Source organism: Delphinapterus leucas, chromosome 11 (genome assembly GCF_059928025.1).
Source record: "Delphinapterus leucas isolate spDelLeu-1000000601 "Yukka" chromosome 11, BTC_Dleu_Yukka2, whole genome shotgun sequence".
Taxonomy (NCBI): domain Eukaryota; kingdom Metazoa; phylum Chordata; class Mammalia; order Artiodactyla; family Monodontidae; genus Delphinapterus; species Delphinapterus leucas.
Genome location: NC_143139.1, coordinates 31,012,932 through 31,034,547, shown reverse-complemented (window position 1 = coordinate 31,034,547; position 21,616 = coordinate 31,012,932). Strand labels below are relative to the sequence as shown.

General features: G+C 34.7%; 1 protein-coding gene across 9 annotated transcripts in view; it reads right to left on the bottom strand.

Moving 5' to 3' along the window:
- The window catches only part of LRRK2 (leucine rich repeat kinase 2), a 150,738-nt gene that overhangs the window by 122,100 nt on the left and 7,022 nt on the right, over positions 1 to 21,616 (bottom strand). For 8 of the 9 annotated variants that reach the window (XM_089920545.1, XM_089920536.1, XM_089920537.1 and 5 more), the window contains 8 exons: positions 20,907 to 20,995; positions 17,443 to 17,577; positions 14,744 to 14,878; positions 12,187 to 12,318; positions 6,437 to 6,556; positions 5,826 to 5,965; positions 5,653 to 5,732; positions 4,207 to 4,313 (listed from right to left, as the gene is read on the bottom strand). In XM_089920545.1, the coding sequence (XP_089776671.1) occupies positions 4,207 to 4,313; positions 5,653 to 5,732; positions 5,826 to 5,965; positions 6,437 to 6,556; positions 12,187 to 12,318; positions 14,744 to 14,878; positions 17,443 to 17,577; positions 20,907 to 20,995 (938 nt within the window). The remainder of the gene's footprint in view (positions 1 to 4,206; positions 4,314 to 5,652; positions 5,733 to 5,825; positions 5,966 to 6,436; positions 6,557 to 12,186; positions 12,319 to 14,743; positions 14,879 to 17,442; positions 17,578 to 20,906; positions 20,996 to 21,616) is intronic. The other variant, XM_089920538.1, reaches the window with a different exon arrangement.

Below are 21,616 nucleotides of genomic sequence, written 5' to 3'. Positions count from 1 at the left end.
GGAAGACCTGAAACCATAAAACTCCTAAAAGAAAACATAAGCAGTATGCTCTTTGACAATGATCTTAGCAATATGTTTTTTGATCTCTCTCCTCAGGCAAGGGAATCAAAAGTAAAAATGAACAAATGGGACTGCATCAAACTAAAAAGCTTTTGCCCAGTAAAGGAAACTATCAACAAAATGAAATGGCCACCTACTGAATGGGAGAAGATATTTGCAAATGATATATCTAATAAGGGGTTCATGTTCAAAATATACAAAGAACTTATACAGCCCAACATCAGAAAAACAAATAACAAGACTAAAATATGGGCAGATGACCCTAATAAACATTTTTCAAAGAAGACTTAGGGATGGCCAACACACACAGGAAAAGATGCTCAACATTACTAATCATCAGGGAAATGCAAATCAAAACCATAATGATTTATCACCTCACAACTATCAGAATGGCTATCATCAAAAAGACCACAAATAACAAATGTTGGCGAGGATGTGCAGAGAAGCGAACCCTCATGAACTGTTGGTAGAATGCAAACTGGTGCAGGCACTATGGAAAACAGTATGGAGATACCTCAAAAAATTAAAAGTAGAACTACCATATGATCCAGCAATTCTACTCCTGGATATTTATCCAAAGAAAACAAAAACGCTAATTCGAAAAGATATATGCTCATACTAAGTGAAGTAAGCCAGACAGAGAAAGATAAATATCATATGATATCACTTATATATGAGGAATCTAAAAAAAATTATACAAATGAACTTATTTACAAAAAAGAAATAGATTCACAGACACAGAAAACAAACTTATAGTTACCAAATGGGGGGAAGGGATAAATTGGGAGTTTGGGATTAAAATATACACACTACTATATATAAAATAGATAACCAACAAGGACCTACTATATAGCACAGGGAACTATACTCAGTATCTTGTAATAACCTATAACAGAGGAGAATGTAAAAAAAGAATACAAATATTTACATATTACAAAGTGAATCACTTTGCTGTACACCTGAAGCTAACACAACATTGTAAATCAACTATATTCCAATAAATTTTTTAAAAAGAAAATATATATATGCACCCCTATGTTCATTGTAGCATTATTCACAATAGCCAAAATATGGAAGCAACCTAAGTGCCCATAGATACATTAATGGAAGATGTGAATATTACTGAGCCATGAAAAAAAGTAAAATCTTGCCACTTGCAGCAACATGATGGACCTAGGGGGTTAGACTAAGTGAAATAAGTAGGAGAAAGACAAATATCCTATGAGTTCACTTATATGTGGAATGTAAAAAGGAAAAGAAGTGAACAAACAATGAAACAAACAGACTCATAGATACAGCAAACAAAATGGTGGTTGCCAGAGCAGAGAACAATGGGGGATAAGTGAAAGAGGGGGAGGGAACTTAAGAGGTACAAACTTCCTGTTACACAATAAAGGAGTCATAGGGATGGAATGTATAGCATGGGAAATATAGTCTATAATAACGTAATATCTTTGTATAATGACAGATGATAACTAGGCTGACCATGCTGCTCATTTTGTAGTGTATAGAAATATAAAATCGCTATGTTGTGCACCTGGAACTAACAGAGTGTTGCAGGTCAATTATATTTCAAAAACAGAATCATAGAAAAAGAGGAATTTGTGGTTACCAAAAGCTGGGGGAGGGGTGGAAGGGGGGATTGGATGAAAGTGGTGAAAAGGTACAAACTCCCATTTATAAGATAAATAAATACTAGGGCTATAATGTACAACATGATTAATATAAGTAACACTGCTGTGTGTTATATATGAAAGTTGTTAAGAGAGTTAATCCTAAGAGTTCTCATCACAAGGAAAACATTTCTTTCTTCTTTTATTTTGTATCCATATGAGATGATGGAAGTTCACTGAACTTATTGTACTAATAATTTCATAATGCTGTACACCTTAAACTTATACAATGCTTTATGTCAATTATATCTCAATAAAAATGAAGAAAAAAGCACAAGAAAAAATATTTTAAAAAGTAAAAATGGTACATCTTCCAACCTAAATACTACTGTCTTGCATGGAGCAGGATAAGCTTTCATCAGGGGAAACAATGGTTCCACCTAATCAGAGCATGTGACATCTACCTGGCCACTTTAAGCTACTTATGAACTGAACCACCAGTTTAAAAAAGGAGCTACTCTCCTGGCTGATGTTACTGATCCAGTTACCGAGGGGAGACAGGTTACTGCTACACAACGGTGGTGAGGAAGACTGTCTGAGATCCAAGGTAATCTCTAGCAGCCTCTTGATACCTGCATCCCCAACAGTAAAAGTGAATTGAAAACTACAGCAACCAACACACTACTATAATATATAAAATAAGTAACCAACAAGTACCTACTGTATAGCACAGGGAACTATACTCAATATTTTGTAATCACCTATAAGGGAAAATAATCTGAAAAAGAATATATGTATGTATAACTGAATCACTGTGCTGTACACCTGAAACTAACACAACATTGTAAATCAACTATACTTCAATAAAAATAAAAAAATTTTTAAAAAATTCAAAAGAAAGAAAGAAAGAAAACTACAGCAACCAAAAAAAAGCAGTATGACTGAGGACTTTGACCTTTCATGGATGAAGGTTTGGGTCACTCCAGAACCAGGAGCAACTGAAGTTCTGGCGGAGGACATGGGAAATATGGAATGAGGAGATGAAAACAGAAACTAACTAAATATATATACATATACACATACACACACACCAACTACGACCTGGTGACCAATTACAGAAATGAGTACTACTATGGTAGCTTTAGCTAATGTCTCCAGGATTCTTACATGTATGTGTCAATATGTATAAAGTAATCCTTTTCTTAAAAAAACAACAACAAAAAAAAGAAGCAGTTTAAATCTCACAAAATCATGGTTGTTTTGTTGACATATCAAAGATGTCCAGGGAGTTAAGAACTACAGCACCAACACAATGTGGTTTGTACATGGTAAGGGTTTGTCTCCTCTCTAAGGGGCCTCACACAAAAAACAGCCAAGGCCAGTGCTCATTTTCAAGAGTGAGATCCCCATACAGATCTCTGCACAGTAGAGGATGGGTGACTCAAGAAGAGCAGTTTCCTTTTCTGCCACTCCTGCTCTGACTCATTATCCCTTGAAGGCAACCCCTGGCTATCTCTCAGGGCTCTTGCCAGCCCAAGCCTCTTATGATGGCCTTTTCAGTGCCATCAGAGAGGTAGAGCGAGAAAGGAGGAAAACAAAGAAGTGATTTTTCTCTTGATTTGACTTAAATAATAGTGTAAGGAAACATGCATGAGGAGGTTTCTTTATTCTTTTCACTCTAACCAGGTTCTCTACTAAAAGCTGATGCTAACACTGGTCTTATTTTCAAGCTTTCAGTGTTTTTCTCTATTTTTCTCCCTCCAAAAATATCCTTCAAGAGCTGCCAAGTCCCAATGCCTTTATGATGAATTTTCTCCCAAGATTTTCTGGCAGTATTTCCTGTTTATAAGGGCAGGAATCAGAGCAGCCTGAGACTCAGTTTTAAACCTCAAGTGTTCTTCCAAAGGTATAACAGCCATTTTTCTCTCCTTAATAATGCAAAGCTATAAGATTTACATGTAAAGGACTATTTTTTTTAATTTTTATAATGGACAATTTTAGCAGATTTTATAATGGTGAATATCTCTCCACCCATTGCATTCCTAATAAAATAACAAGAAGAGTGTATAAAAGAAACTGGGGGAAAAAAGTGACCGTTTGGCGATTATTATAGGTATCCAAAAAAAATACCACTGGACACAAGCTAAAAGTCCATCAAGAAGAAACTGGACTATAAAATAGGAAATAGGCATACATTGGGAAACTACACAACCATTAAAAACAATAATGTGAGAATTTACATTTATCAACACAAAAAAAGAAATGTAAAATTTGTTTATAAAAAATTATATGATCCCATTTCTCCAAAAAATATAAAGCATATTGTATATGCCATGTGTAAGTACATACATGGAAGTCCAGAAGAACATCAAAATGTTATTTTCTTCTTTATCCTTTTACCTATATATCAATATATCTATATATTAGATGTATAATTTACATATTTGAAGTTTTTACAATATATTGCTTTTATAATTTAAAAAATACCACAAAACGTGTTTCTTTTTATTAAAAAATATGGTGTATCTCTTACCATTTTGTTCTAACAGAGTCGACAATGCATTTGCAGATGCCTGGAAGACTTCTTTTGATGAAGAATGCATCAGCATCGAGAGCATCACTTCCCTGTGAGCTGGGAACCTTTCACAAATTCAACCACAATATGAATAGTAATCTCTTTAATAATTAGCTCAAATATTCACTTACTGTTATCTAATCTCTCTAACAACAAATAAGGGCAGATAAACAATATTTTATGCCACCTCTACTCACAGGAGTGAATTACACTTAAACAGTTTTGTATTTAAAAGTTATATTCAAATCCGTGAACTACTAGTAAAGTAGTATTTCTGTTTCTTCAAAGTAGATAAGCAGTAGACAGAGAAAATAAAAGACTCAGCAGATATATAAAGAGGTGCTAAGGGTAAAAAGATTAAGTGAGAAAAAGAAGATGATGTAAGCAAGAAATGAAAAATTAAAAGTCATAATGAAGCAAAGTGAAATTTTTAATGTAGAGCATAAATATGTTTTAATGATGTATTTATTTTAATGATCTCCTATGGATTTTGAGGAATTAGTGTCTATGAACTGAAGTTTATAAACTGCAACATGAACCAACCTTATCCTAATTTCTTTAAAAGATTGCTCAAAGCAGATTAGAAGGCTGGTTTAACATATATTTTTCAAAATTTACTGTTTCCATTCAAAATAGATGTTTAAATAAATAGCATCTGTGTCATTAATTCCCTTCTGATTGGCAGTAGATCACTCTGCTGACAGGCTGTCACGATTTGAGATGCAGAATATTACTATTTAAATTTCCAAGGTAAGTCATTCAAAATTTAAAATCCAGAGGATATGCAGAGCCAACAGTAAAAATCTAAGCAGTTGCTCATGGACATGAAACAAATCTGATATACTCAGAACTCGTGTATCTGTGGGAGAGATGACTGGTCTTACGAGGTTTAAATGGTGCTCCCATAGAAAGCATCCTCAAGAGCTGACAGCTACAAATAACCCTCTCAAGAGAAGAGAGTTCAACACTGCTACACCAAGTGGGGAATCACTATAGGAGGCTTCTAAGCACATCTAATTCCTGATATTGACAACCTGCTGGCTAGTAACCACAACAGAAAAGGTCACAGATTGCTCTCCGATTTCTATCACTTGAGATTAATTAATATGGCATTTTAAATGATTAGCCAGAAAATTGAAAGGTTCTTTCTTGATGATTCATAATTTACTGAATGACTCGATTCTAAATCTCTCAGTAATAACTCTCAAACAAACCACCTTTTACTAACTATCCAAGGCAATGGGATCAAAATATATATCCACAAGTATTTTGTGGCAACACTTAAAACATAAATGCCTACATCAAAAATATTTCAAACAATAAAAATTTCAGTTATGGTATTTCATGTGGATTGATTAAAAATATGACTGAAATTTTCTATCAAATAGAATCAAAACTACTGACTGGCCATCTTCATCTCCAATCTTCTCATGTAAACTGTTTTGGTACATAAGGAGATTATTCAGGGCCCAACATGCAGCCTCCTGGATTAGGGAAGGAAAAAAAGAAAACTGTCAAAAAATAAATTATTGAACAAACAATTTTGAAAGACTATAAAATTTATGAAAGAGTCTAACCTGCACATGCTTGTTCTTTCTATGCCACGTTAATGCTTTGTAGCAGGCTTCCAGCCAAAACAATTTATCTTCTTCTTCATCATCATTCTCCTGATTCTCATTCTTTTCCTCTAAGTCTTGATTTAAGAAAATGGTCTCAGCTTGGAAAAAATGTAAACATGTAACTTACTTACAGCTTGAATGACCAACTCTAAGTCCGTATATTGAAACATTATCAACAGTGAGGTATTCTTTAGTAGTGGCCCTGGTTATTTAAAAGACCTTTTTAATATATTACACACTTCATCATACTGCTATCCCATCTAGATAAATTACCAAATGAGCAAGAGGGTACCAAACAAAACTAATAGGCTAGAGGAAGATTAATTAAGGAAGTTAACTGCTAATAATAAAGCTAAATCAAGGATGTATTTACTGATATCTGAACTGGGAAGGATGTACTTACCACAACTGTTAGTTCCCTTGAAAGTACCGTCTATTGGACAATGAGTTACATTAAGACAGAAAAGGCATTTAAGGGTTCCTTCTCCACATATGACTGTCTTGTTATAATGTTAATATTCAAGATCAAATGCACCTGTAAGAATTTCCTTGTTAGTTAAGTTACTTACTGAGGAGAGCTAAACAGCTGAGTGCTGCAATCTGTAATGCTGCATTCTCTGAATACTGCTGCACAGCTTTCACCACAAACTCATGCACCTCGTTTAATACCAGGATATTAAAAAAATTACCTGAAAGTTAAGTGAGATATTAGTGGAAATTCTCATCCATGGAACTTAAATTACCTTTAATCACATAACAGTATTTAAATCAACAAATTTGAGTAGTGATGACTATTCTTAATGACATTAAAACATATATTTACTTTAATTAAAATAGCTTAAGAGGATTGCATAAAGTATTGAAAATTTATTTTATGCACTCATTCAATTATCTTGCTTAGACAACGGAACTGACTGGGCAAAAAAAAATTAAATGTTTGAGTTATATTAACTTGTGTTCATTGACTCCCTCTCATGTCATCATCATAGTAAAACAATGAGGTATCTGTTATTCATGACACTACAATATTGAGTGTACAAAACAGCTTAATTTTCCTGCCTTCTAAAAGACGGGGGAAAAAACCTTCCTTGTCATTAAATGCTTTTGCTGAAACAGCCTTCTTTCACTTAAAGAATAGTGCTCAGAAAACCCATTGGCACACTTATCATTACCTGATCTTGTCTATGATAATCTTAGAAGAAAAATATGAGAATATTTTACTACCTCTAACCCAACCCAGGAAGACATCCCTTACATTTTTATACTCATTCTTCTCATAATCATATAGAAATCTAAATCCTTATAAGGAAAACACTTGTAAATGACAGTCCAAAAATATGTGCCTCCTTCCACTTAGCTTATCTGTAACTCATTAACAGTCACCAAGTTTCCTTCTAGGAGTAAGAATGAAACTCCTAGTTAGCTATATGTGTAATTAGATGATCCCTGAGACACACAGCCAGAATTGGAAAAGATTCTATACCATGAAAAGCCTAAAGCCCACACTAAATATTAATCAAGGCTTCAAAATCAAAAGGCAGATTAACTAGGGGTAGCTCTTCTTTATCAACATCTTTTTATGTTCATGCCTCTTCCGTATTCACCCATTAGGCTGACATACTCCCCAGCCCTTAGTGGTCTCTTGTCTTGGAGGGTCATTTCAAAAAGGGTTCTTTTGCACTTTTACCAGCTTGTCTAAACTTGGGCTGTCTCACCTCCTTTTCCCTAGTATTATTCCCATGCCACTGCCAACAGCTGCTCTACCACTGAAAACTGTGTGACTCTGAGCAAACATCAGTGAGACTGGCCTTATCTTATTTTCATTTATATTTAATTTATGTGAAAATATATAGTAAATTATATAAGGCCTTTAAATGCATTAACCTCATAATTGAATTTCATAATTTGACAAAATGCTTAGTATTTATTTACTGACTTTGGGTTTTTATTTTAATTATGAGGAAGAAGTAAGTTTTATTCAGCTTCTTTGAAACTGTAACAGGGACAATAAATTCTCTAGTCACTAAGAAAGCACCTTTAACTAAAGATCAATTTGAGGAAATTCGCTGGTGGTCCAGTGGTTAAGACTCTGCACTGTCACTGCCAAGGGCCTGGGTTTAATCCCTGGTCAAGGAATTAAGATCCCACAAGCCTTGAGGTGCGGCCAAAAAAAAGATCAATTTGATGACTTTTTACTTTCAAAAAATGTCACAGAACAATATGAAACTTATAATATTTTATATGGTTTATTTAATTTCAACAGTATAATGTCAACCACCCTTAATGTGCTATTGTAGACCTATTTGAAATTCAAGTACCATTTCCTCATGACAATAAAACCACTTCCTCGTCTGGCTCATTTAAGGGATTAAGGTAAACTCACATTCTTAGTATGTCCTGCAAGTTTTAACTTGAGTGGTAAATCGTAGAACACGAAATAGAGAATTCTGTATTAGTGTGCTACTGTATTACCTAGATTTAAGAAATCAACTTTTGAATTACTTTACAACTCTCCCAGATATCAGCTAGCTTGTACAACTGTGTGCTTCTTCATGAAAATATGAGTAAAATTCTCACCTGATAAAAGAAATAAACTAGTAAATGGCTACAACATTTTAGAAGAAATGCTTTGTTTTGCTTATGAATGCAGAAATTCTGTATTTTACCACTTACTGACTACATGATCTTGAATAAGACACACAGACTTGCTAAAATAGGTCCTCATCTGTAAATATGGAGATAATAAAAATATCACATCTCCCAGGATTGTTTCAAGGATCAAAAAATTATATATTGTATATGAAACTACTTTAGAAAATATGAAAGAAATGTGCAAATAAGACATTATTTTCATATCTCCACAGTTTTGGTCAAATGATAAGCATTCAATAAATGCTTATCAAGGAAAGAAACAAACTGAAGTTGTGTATGCAAATTAGAATTCAATTTATAAAAATTCCATTTTACCTGAAACTACCTAGGAATATTCCCAAGGCTAAAATCAACTGCAGAATTATACAAATTCTGAATACAGGGGATATAGCCATATTTATGTAAGTAAAAATATAAGTTGCTACAATAAAAACATAAAAATGAGTTTTTTTAAATGAATGATGATGTTTTTTCCCAAAGTTATAGTGATGAAAAGTCAAATGTCTATTATAATAATCCTGATTTTGCACAAAACATTTCTGGTGATCCTTTTTAGAAAAGGTTGTCGGAACCAATTTCCAACAGTTAGGGATCCTGCCTTACTATTCACCAACCATTTACTTTTTAATGCGTTGTTCTCCTCACAAAAACATCAAGGAAATCTCCAGGGTGCGTATTGAGGGAGTTGGGGAAGGCTCAACAAGGAGCTGAAACAAGAACTGTGAGCTGAAAGCAAATGGTCAAGCCAGAGTAGCCATGTGGGAAAGTATGAGTCACTGTGATCAACTAGCCTTGATCAGACTATCCTTGTACTCTCTCCAAAGGAGGGTAGCTCAATCAGAGTCTCCCACTTCAAGTTTGAATCTTAAAAAGATTCTAAAGTGGTCCCAGGTCAGTCCTGTGCCCTAGCTTCTGGCAAACATCTCTGGATGAGATGTTTAGGTCCTCAGGATTCTCAGAGATTAAACTCAATCAAAGAAAAACTCACAAACATACAGGAAAACAAGACTCCATGACAGACAGGCAGTCAGCACAGGAGCAGTAGGTTTAAACTCTCAAGAACTTCATATATTGGAATTATCAGATACAGAACACAAGATAGCTATGTATTAATGATTAAAGAAATAAAATTAGAATAAAAGAAAAGAGAAAGGGGAAGGGAAGAGTGAATAACAGTCAGTCAAAAGTTACCTGGCAGATCTGAAAATAAATATATAAATTTTTTATATTTTTTATATTTTAGATTTTTTTATAAATATATAAAAAATCTAATAAAATGACCAAGTTGAATTTATCATAGGAGTACAAAGTGACTTACTATTAGAAAACCTGTACATGCAATTCTAATTCTCCATATTATCAAGAGGAAAACAAATGATCTTAAAATTTTTTTTAATATTTGATAAAATTCAATATTCATAATTCTTTTTAAAAAGCCCACATATTAAAATAAAAGCAAACAAGAAACAGAAGGAAACTTCTTAACTTGATAAAAGCTACCTGTCACAAAACAAACAATATTGGGGCTTCCCTGGTGGTGCAGTGGTTGAGAGTCCGCCTGCCGATGCAGGGGACATGGGTTCGTGCCCCGGTCCGGTAAGATCTCACGTGCCGCAGAGCGGCTGGGCCCTGAGCCATGGCCGCTGAGCCTGCACGTCCGGAGCCTGTGCTCCGCAACGGGAGAGGCCACAACAGTGAGAGGCCCATGTACCGCAAAAAAATAATAATAATAATAAAAAAACCAAGATTAACAACAACAATAACAACAACAAAACCCCATATAATAAGCATTATTCTGGATAGAAGAATATAAAGCATTCCCTTTAAAATCAAGAAAACGACAAGGATGCCTACTATCACGGCTTCTAGTCAACACTGTACTAGTAATTGTGGGCCATGCAAGAAGACAAGGAAATCAAATTAAATAACTGCTACACAGAAAACTTAAGAGCATTTATAAATAAAATTTTAGAATTAATAAGAGTTTAGATAAGATTAATATGCAAAAAATCATTTGCATTTCTTTACACATACACAGTTCAAAAATACAATTTTAAAAAAGACACCGTTTATAATAACAAAAATAGGGTACCTAGAAATAACTAATAAGATGTGCAAGACTTGTATGGAAAAAATTATAATGTAAAGTTGTCAGTTCTTAAATTGATCCATATATTCTGTATGATTTTAATCAAAATCCAAATAGAGTTTTCCAAGGAACTGGACAAGTTAATTCTAAAATGTATATGGCATTGTAAAGGCCCATGAAAAAAGCCAAGCTGTAACCAAAGAAGAAGAATATATAATGACTTTACCTATTAGCTTTTGAGATATCAGGACTTACAGAGCTCTAATAATTTAAACAGTTTGATATGGAGCCAGGCAAATCAAATCAACAAACACAACAGAACAGCAAAAACAGAAATATTCATATATTACATGTTATAAACCTACAAATAATACATACATATTATATACATATACTCAATATATGATACTACTGGGAAATGGCTGAACCATATAATAAATTGTGCTCTCCATATTATAAATGGGGGGGGTTAATTGAATTCCTACTGTATAAAATAATTCCAAACAGATTTTAACACTTTAATGCTTAAATTAGGAAGATTTTGGATAAAATGTGGAATACATTTATTATCTTAGGCAAAGGAAGGATTTCTTAAAATACATTAAAAAGGTTAAATCACAAAGCAACTAATCATGAAATTAAACTATACCACAAAAGCCACTTAAAGAAGATAAAAAGACAGCTCACCAATCAAGACAAAATATTTTCGATACATATAACTGACAACCAAAACATTATTAGCCAGAACTAAGAATCAATTTTTAAGAAGACAGACTATACCATGAAAAAAAAGAAAAAGGCAAATCAGGTACTCCACAAAAAGAGGAAGCACCAATAGCAAAAAAATATTTGAAAAGATATTCACCTTCCTTTACACTTTCATAGCAAGAAAGATGGTAGTAGCATAAAACAAGACATAAACCAATGTCCGTGGATAGGAAAATGGATAAATAAATTGTGGTATACTCACATCATAGAATACTACATACAACTATATGCAAAAATATTCATGAGTCTTATAAACAAAATAGTCTTTAAAAACTTGCAGAAGACAACATTCAGCATGATGCCATTTTTATCAAGCAAAAACAAGCAAACGTTAACAATTTTGTTTACAGAGACAAATGAATGTAGTAAAATTTAATTTAGAAAGCAAAAGGTTTATTAACACAAAACTCTGGAGAGTGTTAACCTCTGTAGAGAAAGTGGAAGAAGGGCAGAGCCCAGAGTAGCTTTACCAGCACTGGTAATGTACTAATACTTAAGTTGGGTGAGGAGTTCTTTTGCACTGTGCTTCACATTTTCTATATGTTATGCTTATTTTTTTGTATGTATCAACTATTTACACAATAATACTTTAAATATAGCATAACAGTGATAAGACTTCTCATATTGCACACTTTTATTTTTGCCACTCCTATTAAAATTCCACCTAAGAATGGCAGAACAGTTTGCTAATTTACAATATTTCCATCCAGTGTATGACAATATTTACTTACCCATAAACATAAGCATATGTATGCTATATATACTTACATCATATAGACTGCGATAAATTAACCAAGAATTATAACTTACCTAATGTAAGCCTATGGAGCAAGCAGCAACTCACTTCTTGGATTTTTTCACTGATAGGGAATGCTATCATGGCTTCTACCACAATATTGTAACACCTGACATTGCCACTCATAAGGACTTCAATATTACTGCCTAAATTTAAAGAAATCATAATTTTCAATAAGGTAATAATTTCCCCTTTGAAATATGCATACAAAGACACCTTACAGAGATTTGAAATATATGGCAGTATAATGGCTACATTTCCAAATTTAAATATACTGTTCTGTCAAATAGCTATAAAAATACTGTTGTTCGATGTTAATATAATACAATTTAGGACTCATCTCTAGCATTAAGGGAAAGTTGCTTTATTCCTGTATTTTTGGCTTAAAAACTTAAAGAAAATAAAGGGAAAACTGAGAGTGCTTTTTATATAAGTCAAAATACGTAAAGTTTTGGCTGTAAGTTTTCAAATAAATGGATTTGGGGCCTGTTTCCGAATGAGGCACTATTCCATTGGATAACGGATTTTAATTGCTCCTTTCCTCAAACCAACAGAAAGAAAATCAAGATTATATCACATAATAGAAGAGGTAGAATCAGCTATCATCTATTTCCTGTCCATTCCAGAAGGGCAGCAGAAGAGCAGCCAGTGTAAAAGGCAGCAAAACCGAGCTTCCTGAAGGCTCTGAGATAGACAGGGAAAAGAATGGATGAAGGGGAGAGGAGGGACATAATATTAAAATGTATAACTAAGGGATAAACATAGGTGAACCACAAAGGAAGGAAAGAATCCACTGGGAAAGGCAATTAATCAATAGAGTATGTGAACCTATGTGGAGAAAACTAATTTATATGTCTGAATGAAATGTTGACTATTCTTAAAACAGACAGAAAAAAGGTGTTTGCAAAACATTTTTCTTTCTTTTCTGGCACAATCAAACTAACCAACTGTTTTCCAAAAACTACATTTTTAATGTTTAATTTGTATTTAAAAAGACACTAAATATGGAAAAAGAAGGAAATGAAATGAAAGGAAATGGCCTCAACGCAATTACCTCCTTTTATTCAGAATCAAAGATACAACCTGCTCTAGATTCAAGGTAAAGTTTAAGACACTTGCTTTTTTTTAAGTTTTAGTTGCTGCTTTCTTTGACCTTTTCTTTATGAATCAGCACATTTACACTGGAGTTATGGTGATGTGGGTGGAAAAGAATGAATTTCAAAACAACCAGTACAAAATAAATAAATAAATGTATAGCCAAGGAAAGGTAAAATGAAGAATATATTCAGTTTGTTGGCAGTAGATGACTCAGAGAAGTTTAAATTCCATTTCCTATTATTGTTCTGCCCCATCTACTTCTAAGAGTTTAACTTTCCATGGATAAGAAAATGATGGATTTTATAACCATTATTAAGAATGGGCATTCTTTCAGAAGGCGATTAGTCTCACATCTGTGAGATTTCTATGTCTGAAACCATATATGCATATTATATATAATAAGCTACATATGTATGAAATACAAAGCAGGTAGTAATACTGTCAGTGTTTTAACCACACTTACTACATTACATTACCAGGTACTATTCTACATTTTTCACATTATTTAACTGATTTAATCCTCACAACTTCACATGTGTGAAGATGAAATTATTACCAGATAAATGCATGTGTAAATCCTGTACAAGCCCAAACACGTAATACATGAAATACAAAATGCTCATGTGCACTTACAAAAGTAATAGAAATCTGATGTATTATTTTTGTCCATTAGTATTCACTGGTAGCATACACAGCAAATTAATTTCTTCTTATTTGTACTTTTTTTGTTATAAAAGTGGCTAGATTTCATAGCATCACCCAAATGCTAAACAAGAATCACAATAAAGTTCCAACTCCTTCCTGTGGCTTTTCAGGCCCTAGGATCTGGTTATGTCTCCAGCCTCATCCACTGACTCTCATCAAGTCCTTCCCCTGCCTCCATGAAATGGCACAGGAGCAAATGCTCAGGGCTCTGCATGTGTATTACACACACGCATGCGTGCACACACTTATAAATACAGTTTACTGAGCTACTTTTATCCTCTTGATTCCTCTATGCTATCTTTTGCTCCAGGATCTTTACACTTAGGATGCCCACTGCCTGGGATACTGCCTGCACTTCTACTTCACCTCACACCTCTCCGCACACAAAGCTCTCCTCATCATTCAAGACTCCGCTGAGAGATCTTGCCTCACTCCCTGTTTGTTCTCAAAACCCTAGGTACTTCTGCCAACACTTGCCCTATAATACTTCGTAATCACTTCCATGCTTATCTGTATCTTGTGGGGGTACTATGGGGTCAGAAAAGGAAAGAAACATGTTTATATTTTCTGCTACTGTTTCTCCAGCACCAAGCCCAGAGCCGGTAGCAGTACAGCATCAATAAATAAAAATTTATTAAATGAATAAATGAATGAGTTTAGCATCTACAAGTTTCTCAATAATAAAAATATTTTTGAAACACACTCAGAAAGAAGATATATTGTAATTTTTCAGATTCAAAAATGAAACCATGTATGCAGGCTACTTACAAGGAATTGCTAGAGAATATAAACAGTGCAGTACATGAAACACAATTTCCTCTTCATCTTTAAAATGTTTTAATGTACTTAGCAATATCATATAATCTTTATTCTCAACAAATTCAGTCAGTTGCTCCTCTGAAACTAAAAAATGAAAGACAAAATACCGAAAGAGCTCAAACATGATATAAAAGTTTAATTACTCAAAAATATAATATTCATGATGATTGGATAAGACAGTAGATACAACAAATTAAATATTATATTTTAGCAAAGAGCACTTCTTAGGAATTTTATAACGGGGAAAATAGCTATTGAGGTTAAAATAATTGTTTTGACCCATATTAGTTATTCCATGTTTTGAAATGTAGTGACCATGTAGTGACCAAACAGTTCTCAGAAAAATAAAATTATTTACAATTTCATTTGAAAGATTCTAGAGAAAACTAATCAATGAATAATAAAGATGGCCTACTGAAGTGAACATATCACAATGCTTAAAAAGGAGTGGTTGGGCTTCCCTGGTGGCGCAGTGGTTGAGAGTCCGCCTGCTGATGCAGGGGACATGGGTTCGTGCCCCGGTCCGGGAAGATCCCACATGTCGTGGAGTGGCCGGGCCCGTGAGCCATGGCCACTGAGCCTGTGCGTCTGGAGCCTGTGCTCCGCAACGGGAGAGGCCACAGCAGTGAGAGGCCCACGTATCGCAAAAAAAAAAAAAGGAGTGGTTAATGGTACATTGTTGAAGGGCAGCTCAGCTAAGTGGATGAGTTCAAGAGGAATAAACTTTAGCAAGTAACAAGTAATTAGACTTTGAAATACTTTATCTTAATGGTCTGACTTCATCAGAGATCAAAAATTGTCATCATTAATTTTCATAATTAAAGTCTTGGGATCAAGCCAATGAGTTTCATTTGGAGTCATTTTATTGGGTGGGAACCTCAAAAACATGTATAAAAATCTGGTTTATCTAGCCTGAGAAGGACACTGACATAAATGTTAGTGTCACTCTTCATAATCAACATTACTTTTTGCTGTTCAACTTTACACCAATAGTCCATATAATATAATGTGAAATTGACTGGGTTCTTCTAATAAATGAGAAGTATCACCAAACCTTCTCATTTTATGAAACAGTTTCCAGAGCATAGTTTCAAATTTTGAAAATTAACTTTACACGTGCCACTAAGTAATGGGGAACTTCATATTCTTGAAAACTTCAGAAATGTTTCTACTCTACATATACAATCACAACACTGTCAGCACTGATCTATCAAATAAGATCGTCTTTTTAATATTCCCTGGCGCTTCTCCATATGTCCTAGATGGATCCCACAATGCTGGTGAGTGATGCTAACCCTTCTTTCATGAATAAGAATGTGCCCCTTAAACTGCAGCACAGAAGATTATAAGCCCTCAAGACAGTAATTCCTCAAACTCTATTCTGTCCAGTTCTCATGAAAAGCTTAGTTTCAAGATACAACATTTAGAGATGACAGCCTGAAAGACATACAGTTCCTCCATTCCTCTCTTCCACCATCAGAGAGCTGAGCCCCATGTCCATGCTGTTCTGACTCTTGATAGAATCTCTTTCACTGAAATACACTTTGTGTTCCTTGCAAACTGTATGTATTTTATCAACTTATCCAGGGAAGCCCAAGGGAGTATTTTCTCAAGTCTCCCATGAGACTGATTGCATCTTCTGATTAATGAGTTTACTTTTATCTCAAGTAACTTTGTAACCCATGATGTTTACCTCTTTGCCTGATAGGAAGCAAAGAACCAAATTTCTGGTCCATCCCTTTGCAAAGATACAGGATCTGAAGTAAGCAGTAAATTTAACCTAGCTTCATATCATTTTCCCTTCACCCATTTCCTCATTCATTTTTCTTTTCCTCTAATGTATTATAAATATCTATAAGCTATTTGAAGTCCTTCTGGAATAAGACAGGGAATTAAACAGTAGAATTTCCATTCCTGGAGCTTCCAGAAACTAGAGTAGGTAAACTGATATGAACACAGGGCCCACATACGTTATTCTTATCCTAAACTCCTAGCACTGTTGGCTCTCATAATGACAAAGAAGGTGCTCTCAAAAACTGTGGTAAATTGAATTGTAATGAAGATAACTAGCTGTGTACTCTCAGGCAGGTTGCTCATTTCACTTCTCTGATCCATTTCCTCACCAAGCCAGTGGAAGGACTAAAGGTTCCAACCAACTATAAAATTACATGGCTATCTCTGTCATCATTCTCAGTGCCATGTGATAAAATACATATTAGTCTTTTTCCCAAGGGACACTTTGTAAACCTCTTAGCTCTTTATCCAGAGCCTTTAGCAATTTCTAAAACCTCTGGTGATGACTTAACATCATAAACCCAAACTTAACCTATGCTTGGCTTCACAGTATTACTTTTTCTTCCTTAACTCCTACACATACAGTTTGCAAAGTGAACCTATGCCTTGCTAAGCAATGAAAGAAAGTTTACTACAATTGCATAATTGATAATCCATGAATGAAATTCATTCTGCAAAAACAAGCAATATTTCTGAATTAACCCCATTACTTATACTTGACTGACAATCCAACTTTTAATAAACAGTACAATTTCAGATATTTTCTTATTATCATAATTATATCCTACTTATCCCACTATAAACCATTTCTTCTTATATAAATATCAAAATAAAGAATTTGACATTTTAAATACCTCTCTCAAACAGCACATGTAAAGCTTTGCATCCAAGTTTCTGGACTTCGTCATTGGCTGAAAATGTGCGCATGGCATCAAAAATTAACAAGAAAATATCATTTTCTTCATCCAGTATCAGCAAAGTGATTTTACCTATTTCAAAGAGAATATGCTCCAAGTAAATAGCTGGTTTAACATTTAATGTCTTCATTTTTACATGAGGGTTATGAATGGTTTGTGGACTTCTCTTTTTGATGAACCACTTAATTGCCCCAGATGTTAGACCTATCAAGCTTTACGGTCTTTCTAAATGAGATAAACTCCCAGTACACTTTGCTATAACTCTGTGATTCCCAATCAATACCCATAGCCAAGACCTCTTGCCCCAAATTCCTGAAACATTTCTACCTGCCTCTTAGACAACACCATCTGAATACTCCATGGCCACCCAAACCTAGCCTACTCCAGTTCCATCTCTTCATCAATAACCACCATCCAATAGTTACCAGAGAAACTACAGTCATCTTCCTTCTTTCATCCTCCCTCTCTCTTCTCATTCTCTGACTAGCCAAAGAATCAACTCATTACCAAGTCCTTCAAGTCTAACTTCTAAATATCTCAAAAACTCCTTTTGAACTAGGCCCCTCCATTTCTGTCTTGTTCAGGACCCCAACACTTCTCACCTAGAATGCAAACACAATTGCATAATTGCTCTGGTAGGTCCAAATCCCTACCTAACTAGTTTACCTGTGGCATTATATTTCTAAAACACAAATGTGATCTGTAAATCCCTTGCTGAAGTCTTCTAAGGCCTTCTCGCACTCCTCAGTCTGACAAACAAGACTTTTCACAGACTACATGTATCTCATCAGCCTCACGTCCCTCCCTGCACTACTGATTCCAAACATGCTAAACCCCTTGCTCATCATGAACACATTTCTTTTGATATCTTTTTGCACTTGCACTAGCTGCATGGAAGGCCCTTGCCATTTTCTGCACCAAATATGATCCTACCTTAAATCAAGAAATAACACAAACAGTACCTATTCTGTCAATAAAAACTGTAGGAGTGGTAGTCGTAGCAAACACTTCTACAGCACATAACATGTCAGACATAGGTTGAAGTATTGATAGTTCACTCTAACACGTGTAAACCACCACAACCGCGTGAGGTAGGTGCAATCCTCATGTTAGATAGAGATAAGGAAACTGAGGCACAGAAGTGATGCAGTGACTTTGCCCAAAGTAGAACAAATAAGAGGCAGAGCTGGATTATAATTAAAGCAGGTCAAAAAAAAAAAAAAAAAAAAATTAAAGCAGGTCATGACCATGCTCTTAACTCCTACAAATGAGCTTAGCTGCTCTCTTCTTTGTTCCTATGGTGGTTTTCTTCATATCTCTGTTAGAGTACTTTCCTCATTACATTGAAATCATTTCTTTAAATGCTTTTTATCTCTTTGTCAGTGCTATCCAATTCTGTAGCCACCAATCACATGAGGCTACTTAAACTCAAATTTAAATCAATTAAAATTAAATAAAATTAAAATTCAGTTTCTCACATTTCCAATGTTCAACCACCACACGTGGCTACTCGCCATGATTTTGAACATATACAACACTTCCTTCATTGCAAAAAGTTATATTGGACAGTGGTGCTGGACTGTGAACTTCTACATTGTAGGAACTTTGCCTCACCTGTCTGAGAGTTCTCTAGCAGCCAGCACAGCAGTAAGTGCCCAATAACTATTACCTCAGTTAACAAATAAGCCAAACAAAAAAATGATTCATAAATTAGCCTCTAATAAGTACCTGAAATGAACCCTAAAACACATTACAAATTTTCCTAAAAGCTCAAAATCCTTAATGTTACGTGGAAGAAATTAACTAGTCTTTTTAAAACACATGTCAAATTTACTATTTGTCTACATGCTGCTAACCTTGATATATTCATGTTGGGAGATTTCTCAAATTCATAAACCTCCTGTCCATTGCCAAATGGAGAATAAATCTTTACCTCCCCACCCCCACCAAAAAACAAGATCCCAAGGATGAGTTTAAATAAATCATGGTTAAGACTAGTTAGTACATCCCATTATATATTTTAATAAAAGGCTCTGGTGAAGTGGTGAGTACCTTCTGGCCTTTCCTATCCCTCTTCAGTTCATTCTCTGATCTTCACCCTCTTTCTTCCTTTCTCTTTGTCCTATTGGACCTTCATCACTTAGCATGGCCAATGAGGGCCTTTAAAAATCTTACCACCCACACATCCAGCCCCTCCCAGGCCTCTGCAACGCTGCACATGCTGTTTTCTTGACCTAAAGCACCCTTCACACTTTGAAGGAAATCCACCCTATCCTTCATGCTTAGCTTCCCTGAAAGGAGCCTTTCTTCTCAGAACCTTACATCATAGCAAGTGTCTGTCACAGCAATGATCACAACTATTGCACCACAGCAACATTCTTTGTTTTCAGGTCCATTATCCTCCAAGTATAAGTTTACTCAGGGAAAGAACCTGACATGTGAAATCAGACCCTGGTTCTACTACTTTTTGGCTGAGGCAATCTCTCTATGCTTCAGTGTTCTCTAGAAAACTGAGATAAAATAATAAACTCGAGGGATGTTTTGAGGATTATGCTTTTAAAAGCATATTAAGTATTTTACATGTTAAGCCTAGCATTTAGCAAGCACTCAAGAAGAAATGCTATATATTTTTATTATGACATATTACTATTATGTCATACTCTAGAGCATATATTATAGAAAACATATTAGAGATATAATGAAGTACAATACAGTCATGACAAGGACATGTATGGCTAACAAACTAATGAGAATGTGAGATGTGGGACCAGATCTGAGGAGCAAAGCTGGGGACAGACATTAGATTTGGGAGTAATATATAAGGTGATGTTTAAGGCCAAGATGTTGGGTGGTATTTTTGAGAGAAAAAGTGTAGAGAAAAGAGATAAGGAAAGAAAATGGAGGGGCTTCCCTGGTGGCGCAATGGTTAAGAATCTGCCTGCCAATGCAGGGGACACGGGTTTGGGCCGTGGTCCAGGAAGATCTCACATGTCACAAAGCAACAAAGCTCGTGCGCCGCAACTACTGAGCCTGTGCTCTAGAGCCCGCGAGCCACAACTACTGAGCCCACATGCCACAACTACTGAAGCCCACGCACCTAGAGCCCATGCTCCACAATAAAGGGAAGCCACCCAGTGAGAAGCCCGCACATACAATGAAAAGTAGCCCCTGCTCCCCGCAACTAGAGAAAGGCTGCACGAAACAACCAAGACCCAATGCAGCCAAAAATAAATAAATAAATTTATTTTTAAAAAATGGAAAATGGAAACAGAATTTTGGAAATCACCAATATTGAGGTTATATTATGTGATTATACTTTTAAAAAATAACATCAAAACACATTTAGCAAATGGTTTAAAATGTTTTTTTCAGTCAACATTAAAAATGTGTGTATATACTACCTGAAGTTAGGAGAAGATCTAAGGCCTTCAATCCAACTGTTGACAGGTTGACACTGGCATTATGAACTGTTAGCATTTTAAGAATCAGTCTGTAATTAAAAACAAAAATCAAGATCATACCTAGATGTTTGCTCTTTTAGATATTGTTTTTTACTCACCTACATTTTTATTCATCTCATTGTATTTCATTCCCTATATTGAAGCTAGTGTATTTTTTCTCCCTGTAAACCTGAGCCAGGTTTATGATGACTAACAGGGAATTATTATGAGTCTCAATAGAAAAGTTATAACTTTTTCCTCTAAATATTCAAATTCAACTATTAACTATTTCACCCAATTCTATATCCAAAATAATACTGGGCTATATGCACCAAGGGATCAATCATTTTATATGTGATACAAACTTGTAAATTATGTTATACACATTGATATTATTATAGAGAGATGTAATTAAAATGTTAGCTTGTATATAAAAATTAAGAACCATTTGAATATTTAAATTATTGATTTTTACTATTTTTGAAAGAGAAATTGATATTTTATAACAGAAAGTGAACCTAGTCTATCAATAGTATTCAATTAGTTCAAATGCATTAAATTTGAGCCCCTGAGTTATCAATTCTAAAATATACAATCTTTAGTCTATTCCTACCCCAGTGCTGTTTGGCTTTCTATTGTTAGAAGAAGAGAGAGCCTCCATGGCTTCACCT